The 9,958-nt window shown below is 35.3% G+C and overlaps 1 protein-coding gene across 1 annotated transcript; it reads right to left on the bottom strand.

Annotated features, from left to right (window-relative positions):
- Window positions 1-7,263: 7,263 nt before the first annotated feature.
- Window positions 7,264-8,718, bottom strand: LOC149490484 (uncharacterized). Its single transcript, XM_089705116.1, has one exon. The coding sequence runs from the start codon at window positions 8,563-8,565 to the stop codon at window positions 7,654-7,656; it is 912 nt and encodes a 303-aa protein (XP_089561242.1). The 5' UTR covers window positions 8,566-8,718; the 3' UTR covers window positions 7,264-7,653.
- Window positions 8,719-9,958: the final 1,240 nt, after the last annotated feature.

The raw sequence follows: 9,958 nt of genomic DNA, 5'->3' as shown, positions 1-9,958 counted from the left end.
TAAAGGTTTCAAAAATCTTTGCTTACCTAATCAATCTTAATTTAGAGCTTAATAGGGCAATTGTATACGAGGTAACTAAAATCTTTCGTAATTGGAAAATTAGAAATTTTTTTTAGTTTTGTACCTTTATAAAAAGGCTGATAGCTTATCAAACGATTGACATAATCAATATACATATATTATAATATTATGCCATACTCGGGACAAGCATCTGGCTAGGAATTAGGTGTCACAATCAGTCTCCCACGCGTTAAATTATGTTAAGTCGTTTAACTTGTGTTTACATCAATCGTGATGGACCAAATGTGTACCAACAAACATCACGTGTATTCCAAGGAAACCTGACCTACAAAGCTAATTTTGAAGGACATCGGGAAAAGGAGAGTAACCTGACGTAGCGACAAGTAAAGTGATGAGTCGCGCGTGGCCGGCGCGGCTCGCTCAAGGAACCTATCGATTGTCAATAGTGCCTAGTTAGCGATATGGGCGAACCCGCGCGCCCTCCCCTCGCTACGTTCTCAGCTACTCTGGGAAACATATACTTCTAATTAATTTTTCTATTTCAGTTTTCGCACTATGTGCATAGATTACATTTATTATGAATACGTAAGTTTCAACAGTACATGGGAATTAATTAAGAAAACAATGAAATGTTTTGAATGTTAAATGTTTTGAAATTAAATGTTGCGAAACATCGATTTAATAACCGCAATTAAAATTTAACTTTCGTTTGTTTTAAGTTTATACTTTTGTGTTTTATTTGATTTTATAACAGTAAAAAATAGCAGTTTATAAAAGACTAGCTGTGCTTCTCGATTTTACCCGCAGTGCTCCGCTCCTATTGATCTTAGCGAGATGATAAATAGCCTTCCTCGGTAAATGGGCTATCTAACACCGAAAGAATTTTTCAAATCGGATCAGTAGTTTCTGAGATTAGCGCGTCCAAACAAACAAACTCTTTAGCTTTATAATATAAGTAAGTAGAGATAGACAATAACCACACAATATCAAAAATACATTAACATGGTTTAATTAGTATAAATTTTTAAAGATTAGGACAAAAAATGGTTTTGTTAGCTTCACCTGTATGTTTGTACGTTGGTGTGTTGGTATGTTTGCATGTAACCGACTCCCTAAGACTCGAGTATTTTGTCGGACTCTACTTCAACGGAAAGATTTAATTAAAACTTGGTACACTTATCCAGGATCGATGACAATACAATAATTTCATGAGTTTATCTAATTAAAGCTTTTTAGTTTATTAACGATATTTTTATTAATAGATTACCAAAAAGAACAATGTCCCATAGTTACATACAGCTCACAACAACCAAAACATAAGAAAAAAAAATGAATTTATATAGTACGATGAATATACACAGCTATAGGTACTAGTAGAAGGGTCGACCTACTGCGAGAGTATCGACCGCGACCCTGCTGGCATAATGCTGCCTCAGCTCCGAGTAAGCGCTGCTTCTACGCCATCAGCCCTTTTTATACTTTCCACGGCAAAATAACAGGTGTTTGAATGTAAACATTAAATTGTACGAAATATTTTTCTTAGCAGATTTATTTAACGTTAGTTAGGAATGGAAAATAATCTATTTCCGTTTTAGTTGTTTAATTAAAAATTAAGATAATATATATATGAAACTTTAGAACTACCATTTAGATTTTTGAGAAAAAGTTAAGCTGTGTTGATGATATTTTATTTCTTAATTAAAATAAAATTGAAAATGAAATTGTTTGAACAATTCTAGATATTATCCGCCAAGATTATGGAAAAATAATAGTTAATTACTTATTTGTATTCAATTAAAAGTGTTCCTGAATTTTTCCCCAATTAATTAATGATTTGGAGTTTCTTAAATCAATTATCTATAAATGAGAATGCTCCCGTAATACAGATAATAATTATTACCAAAGCTAAGTCGAAAAATGGAAAGTAGAGTGGAATTGTGACGTCACCGTTGGCAGCCCGACCTTGCCACTAGAAAAATGTGCCGCGTCGCCGCAGCCGAGCTCTGCTTGCTCATCACAAGCCCGGCCATCGCTCCCTATACTGTCTACACCAAATTGATACACTGCAACCTCTGTTTATCGCCAGACTAGCACACTTCTCTCTGATCTTTCTTATATCGATTAGGTAGGTACAGGGTTCATTTGTAGGTACTTATTGCCTGCCTCGTAATTGTTGATTGTCCCAAAACGATGTAATTACCAAAAAGCATGAACCAAATAAGTTATGTTACTCTTGGTAAAGATAAAATAAAATAAAAATGGCAAAAATATATGCACTAAAATAAAACCGGAATAATTGTGCCATTCATTATTGTGATGTGCGCCTACAAAATGGACCATTATGTCTCTGGACCCGCAGTAACAATGCCTATAATTCTTCTCGACTTCATTAACAGGCTTCCATTTGCATGACAGCCTCAACTTATGTACAACTACAGCTTATAATAAGCGCTCTGTAGATAAGAAGAGCAACGCATGGACGAGGATATAGCCTGAAATGCCCTAGTACAATACCGTCAATCTAGTAAACTGCAAGGAATTCTGAACTTTAATGTAAGGTACGAGAAACGCAAGGCTCTATCGCGACTGAAATTCAGTGGATGTCGGATGTCGGTGGGCTGCGATCTTTTCCTCTCGCTCTGGCGGGGCGTGGCGTCTGGAGACACGCCTTCTCTCTCCCACTATGAAGGCTCGCGAGATCGTTGCTGTGAACGATTTTACATACAAATATGTATAGTGTAAATTGTATAAGCATTGTAAAGTCTATATTAAAAGGCTTTTACGTTCTATTGACAATAATTTTTACTCATTGGATGGATAAAGCTAAAGTTTTAAAATTAATTGTATCTAGGTAATTTCCTTGGAACTGAAACTAAATACCTAGTGTCCATGCCACACAGAAGCGTAGCGTGCCTTGGCGGGGCCCCGTATAAAAATTTGTTTGGAAGGGTAAAGATTTCTCACAAAAGCGCACGTTGGGGGCCCCCTTGGCACGGGGGCCCCGTATAATTGATACGGCAGATACGGTGGTATCTACGCCCCTGATGCCACATCACATTTTTAATATCAAATTCAAAGACATTCCATTGTCCATGGTATTGTAATTACAATAGTAAGCATAAATCTATCGCGGCGCAGTTATCAAAGGAACACGATACCGTATTACCGATTCTAATAACAAGCCGGTTCGTGTTACAATTTATATGTAACTCTCTCGGAACATTCATTTTGAGTACTTAGTGTTTATACCTTGCAACTATGTACCTATACCTTAGGCAAAAGTTCGTATGATTACTTACATGTTATTTTGTGTTTATATATCACAATAAATATTAGAGTTCAAAATAAATAATTCAACCCTGAAAAGAATAAAAGCATATGTACCTATCTACTTTACTCTTTCGAATCATATCTACCTAAGCGTAAAAGTTACGTAGATACAAGGTAGACACTTATATCATATATGTATAAACACGCTATCTCGTAATAATTATAGCTCTACAATTGTACATACCTAGGTACTCGATGGTAGTGCAGATGTTAGTATGCATTATTTTCAAAAAAAATAGTCCATAAAAAAAAACAGAAATTCCTAATAATTTTATTCTAGAAATAATGGTAAGTGTGTGTTGTGGGCTGAAATCAGATCAAAGGAAAAACATCATTTTTTTATTACTATCCTGCTAAATAGTGTTTTCATTACCATTCTGTCTTATGATATACCTAAGCAGTGAAAAAAATCTGCCAAGAAGAAGTCTATTCACTCAGGGCTTGATAAGTATCACTAGGTAATTAATGTAGGTAACATAATTTGGTTACTACCAAAAGAAAAGATATCTTAAGACCTGCTTAGATTTAGTAAGTAGGTACATAGATAGTCTTAAATAAACTAGCTCTTTCTTTTTTTATTAAAAAATTCGCTTAACACTATCCATTTCTTCTCAAGCAGCCAGTCAAATAGATCCATTTTTTCACATTGCCTGAAACTTCTTATTATTTATTTATATTTATGCCAGATAATTAAATTGAATATACCTTTATAATAAGAAGGTGGATAATGGATTCTCATCCTCTACATATATATAATTTATTTATCACGTAAAATACTATTTTTGATCTTCAGATATTCTTATTTAATTTTCTCCTGAAAAGTACCTACTGCAGCTGAGTAGATAAAAGACTCTTATATCTATTTATTTATAGAAGATTCATTTAGATTTTATTTGATAGACTGAATGAAATACATTAGATTACATGCAGCATTCGATTTCATCTGCAGATTGAAACACCTTTTGAAAATGGGCCTCTATACCTACAATATTACCTATTGAAATAACTTTAATAACTGATGATATAATATGCAGTATTAGTTAAAGGTACCTATCTTTTTAAAGTTACTGAATTACATCAAATACACAAAATATTTTAATAAAATTCACTAACATGTATATCATGAAAAAATAAAAAAAACAACGAAATACGTAATATCAATATCTGCATTTTGAACAAGGACAATAATTGTCTCTACAATTTCCAGAGATCATCGCACTACTGGCTTATACCTACATATATTAATTTGTTTTTTGAGATATAAATGGACACATCAATTTATATAATAGAAAAAATATTACGAATGTTGTAATGTAGGTACCTACCAACTGTTTACAACGACCTCATTTCGCTGCAACTCTTGAGCAATCGCCATCAATGCCGTCGGTTACTTTGCAAAATTGCAGAATCAGCACCAATAAGTCATTGTACTCAATTTTCATTGTAAACTCAATGTTTAAATATACATTATCAGATAGAAAAATAATTAGTACTTAAAATAATTATTCTATGATGCGAAGAAAATTGGAAGCAAAATATGAAAAACTCTATCAATTTATCAAGTGCATACCTACCATTTTACATATTTATTTATAATAATTATTACTTTTCATGTATACTTTGGCATTATTTTATAGATATAAGCGAGCATGCCTATTTCAGGCTTTTGATTTATCCTTAGGTATATAAATCAATCCAACTCCAATCTCCATGCCAACTATATGCCCCTATATGTTTTTTCTTTACTACCTATCTAGAATAAATGATTGTCTCTGGACATACCATGAAACTTCGTACAATTTGTTCATAAAATGCACTTATAAATTATTTAGGCCAACTTGGCCAAGTAAGAAAAAAGTACCTAATCGTAAAAGAATGCAGATTCGCTGATTTGTCCACACACCCAAAACCGAAAACAAAGCAATTTTTTAAATATGAACACAACTTAATTGATAGGTAGGTATTAAAGGAATGTTTTTTGCTCACAATGAATCTTTACAGTTTTTTTTTTTTTACTTTTTCGCGAAGAATTAGTTTGAAGTTACAAACTTACCAACTCCGCAGCAGCTATTCATTTTAAATCAAATCTATTGTTCTTAATTTTCATGTTTATGGCAGTATATGCAAACGATAAATTAAGTTGGAAACTATTGTCCGAAGCCAAGACGCTTTTTCAGTCATTTTTAAGCTCATACATGAAAATTTGCCTCTCCAAATTGATATTATGAAATGCAGTAGGTAGACCTAAGATCATAAATAACAAGGATCGTGTAATTCACCCTTATTTATTAAAGATTTAAAGCCAACCTTAATTATTCTTTGAGCTCTTGAAGTAATGAAACAAAATAAATAGGGAACATGACACCAAACTCTTGTGCCATGCGAAGATTAACCTATCATTAACTTAACGCAACATTCGCTATAATATCAATATTAATGCCTCAAAAAAAACAACATAATAAAATTTGTGTGATATTTTTCAAACTCGGTTATTACCTAGATAGAGTTTTCAAAACATAAGTTTATTGCAAACATCGTTAGCTATTTTTTTGCAAGAGACATATAGCTACACTTCTTGTATGTAACTGATAAATATATAAGATCATAATTATTATTTGAGATGACGAAATGATATTCATCAAAACACGGAGCGTGGTGAGTTCCCGACGCCTACGAAAAAGCTCTAGCATTCGGTTGTAACTAGCTACCTAACAGATTGAAATATATTTAGGTAGTACCATATTTTTTTATTACAACTTTTTTCTTCTTCATAGAAAACTTTACCCTGACTTTGCAAGGCAAAATTAATTGATATTGATTTAACAACCAAAAAAATCGGAGATGAAACTTGATATGTAGTTTTTACATTTTGGTAAATAGTTGTTGCTCTACGCTGTTTAATGTGGAAAGAATAGCAATTTTGTGCGAATAATAAATTGTTGAATATTTTGTAAGTCCTAGTTATAATTTATTTTATAAATCAAATAAAGTAATCAATAATCAAGTATACGTTTCGGTTTTTTAAACCTTCTTAGCGAAGAATATCTAAGAATATATTATGTACCTATAACCATTCAGCTAAAATTATGTCGTTCACACGCCTGTGTCCATTGCCTAAACAACTGGTAGAAAGTTGTATAAGATCAATTGATCTGAATACGATAAGATTAGGTACTCGACAAATTTTTGTACGTGAAAATATATTTTTTTTTTTATGTTGTATTGATACAATTTCAATAGACAATATACTCGTGCGTATGCCATTCATTTAATTATCAAGAGTAAGTAGGCCTTTATCATTTTCATAAATAATCTTTCAGATTTACAATTTTCGTCGATAAATACCTACTATAGTGTCCGAATGATTTTCATAATATTATGATAGGTATTAGATACCTACCTACATTATAAATGATGGTATTAAATATTATATAACATAAAAGTAGATCGTTTGACTGTAAGGGAATGAGAAAAAACAATCAAAATCAGAAAGACTTATTGTTAAAAATTACAACCTTCTATTGGTTGTAAGTTACTAAAAGATCATTAAATACTCAGTAGTGGACAAATAAAAGCGAAAACTCTTAAATACTAATATGTGTATTATAAAAACTGCTTGACGGATTTGGATGAAACTTTACTGTAATATAGTTTATCAGAATGACACCTGAGATATAAAAATACTTGATTTTGTCCGCGAGTTCATCCACGGGTGAAATCGCAGGGCACAGTTTATGTTCTACATAAAGAAAATTAATTTAAAATTAAATATAAGATACAAAATATCTCTATATAGTGAGGTATCGTATAATGTTTATAATAGGTGGGTAAAATGTTAATTTGTTTGTATAAAATTAGTAACGACAATAAAAAAATAAACGTATTTTTATATAATGTTTTATTAGGAAAACAGAAATCCTATAGATAGTAATTTTATTATTTAAGTAGGTATATCTATTTACAATCATTTGTCTGATTTATTAGTTGGTGAGTCATTAAACTTATGTATAATTAATTAATACACAAATTTATATAATAACGAAGCTATGCATATATTATTACGACACAACCATACATCTTTTAACACGGTGTATTAGCCAACTCTATCGAATCCCACGGCCACATTGTTCCACCAATAAAAAAAAACTATAAAACTGGAACTGATTTATAATAATTCAACCTCAAACTTAACAAAAGCACGAACTGTCCATCGGGAGCTCAGTAGCGCTGCCAGGCGCAAGCCGCGGAGGAGCTGGAGGCGGCGGAGGCGGCGGCGGCGGCACGCGGCGCCGCGCCCTGCCGTCACAGCTCCGAGAAGAACTCCGGCGACGAGTGCGGCGTGGGCGGCGCGTGCCCGCCGTGCTGCGGCACCGCGTGCTCGCGCCCCATCAGCGACAGCCGCTGCTTCAGCACGTCGCGCTCGTGCGTCACGCGCGCCACCTGCAGCTGCAGCAGGTGCAGCTCGTCTTGGAGCGAACGGTTCGCCAATTCCAACTCCTGCCGCTGCTGTAGCCTCTTGCTTCGACAGTTTTGAGCGTAGCCTCTATTTTTTAGGGTTCTTCGTTTTTGTTTCAGACGAGTCACATCCTCCCGAGGAAATCCATGAAGTCGCTTATTGAGCTCCCGAACGCTGAGAGTCATGAGCAAATCGTCACTTATTAGGTCGTCCCCGCAGGATGAAGGCTGATACGAGGGATGAGGCCCCGTCCGTGGAGATAGCGCAGAGCACGAACTGGCCGGGCGTAGCGCAACTTGTTGCACGTGATGAGGATCGTCTCTCCATTCCCGACGATCCCATTCCTCAAAATTACCACAAGGAACTGTACGCATGTCTAATGGTTCTCGCATATGCGGCAGCCATAGCACATCATCTACTGGAGCCGCCCTGCACGGGCTTCGACCGATCGGAGCTGGAGGAGTCTCTGGAGGCGTGCTGGGGTCGACTGCAATAGCAACGTGAGGCTGGGGATAGGGACCCGCATCAGGCCACTGGCGACAAGCGCGGGCGCACGCTGGCAAGGCGTCCACGAGGTCGTGCCATCCAGATCTCAAAGGCTCGCGTTTGACGAGATGATGATCTTCAAGATGGTCGAGTTCAAAATTTTGAACGTATTCGTCGGCGAGCTGGTCCTCATCTGCATCACGGTGTGGTTGTGGAGTCAGCGTCTGCATGGCACTCGACTGAGGGCAGTCGACGAGCGCGTGTTCTACCATGAAAGCGTACGGGGCGCGCGCCGGCCGGAAACGAACTGCCGCCGCAAGCAGGGCGGCGCGAGACTCCGCCCTGTAACCCAATGACGCTGTGCGACGCGCGCAGTGTTCGCTACAGCCTTTATTATCGCAGATATAAGCACGCTCGCAATAAGACATCACAATATAAACACAACATATTTACAACCACACTTACACATGTAACTGAACCTAATTAAATACATAGTAGGTACGTTGTACACGTACCTATACGTACTTATTAATAATATACAGTCAGCTAGAAATAAGATATTGGGATTTAAATAACCAATTATTGTTAAGCAGTTGAAATGTGTATGCTTATTATTTATATTATGTATGTATTAGTATTTATGTACCATAATAAATAAGAATGTGTGAGTAGCTCAACATTATATGTATTACATTTTATATTAAAATGATTATTTATTATTACTTCATTATGATTTTAATAAATATTAAAGTTGATAAATTTTATGTCTCTAAGAAGGCAAATTACAAAGTTAGCAAAATAGAACTTGTTTTTGTACTTAGACGAACATATTAATATTAGAATATTCCAACTTGAGCTTACGTAAAGCTTATTCAAAACAACCAATTTTGATACATATAATGAAAAGCTCCAAACATTTTTTACTCCGTGTCTATGGCACTAAGTAGAGAGGACCTGTGAAATGTTAAACTTGCCTAGTTAAAGACTAGCATACTAGCGGTCCGCCCCGGCTTCGACCGTGGTACACATATGTATTTCGCAATAAAAGGTAGCCTATGTCCTTTCTCGGGTATCAAAATATCTCCACCAAATTTCATGCAAATTGGTTCAGTAGAATAGGCGTGATTGAGTAACAGACAGACAGAGTTACTTTCGCATTTATAATATTAGTATGGATAGTATGGATTTTATTTAAAATTTTCATAACTTATCTAACTGCATTTGTTAATTTCTGAAATTGGCAAAATTTTAAAGCACATACCTAAACAGCAACAATATGCAGACAAGAAAGAAGACCAAACTGAAGAAATTATAAAAAAAATACGTGAGGCCCGAGTGCCTCGTGGACTGCCGCGGTAAAGCTATTGCATGCTATGCCTTCAAGCCACACCCGCCCGTCGGAGTGGGGAGCGTGAGGTTTTTTCGTTACGGAATTTCTGGATTCGATCCCCGCGCTCAAGGCCGAATAGAAGAAAGCATATAAGAAGAATAGAAGAAGATAGAAGAAGAAAAGAAGAAGAAGAAGAAGAAGCTATGTAATAGCTTAAAAAAACACAAACGCTATCAAAACAGACAGTAATAAATATTAGATACCATATTAGATGATGATTAGAGATAGTAAATATGATGATTATTCCCTTGTAAGTAAAGTACCTAAGCTGCTTC

This window comes from Colias philodice, chromosome 2 (assembly GCF_061535455.1).
Source record: "Colias philodice isolate Cphi_HAF_F1 chromosome 2, ilColPhil1 Martin Lab GWU primary, whole genome shotgun sequence".
NCBI classification, from domain to species: Eukaryota; Metazoa; Arthropoda; class Insecta; order Lepidoptera; family Pieridae; genus Colias; species Colias philodice.
The sequence above is the reverse complement of the archived record's forward strand: the minus strand, read 5'-3'. Positions and strand labels throughout refer to the sequence as shown.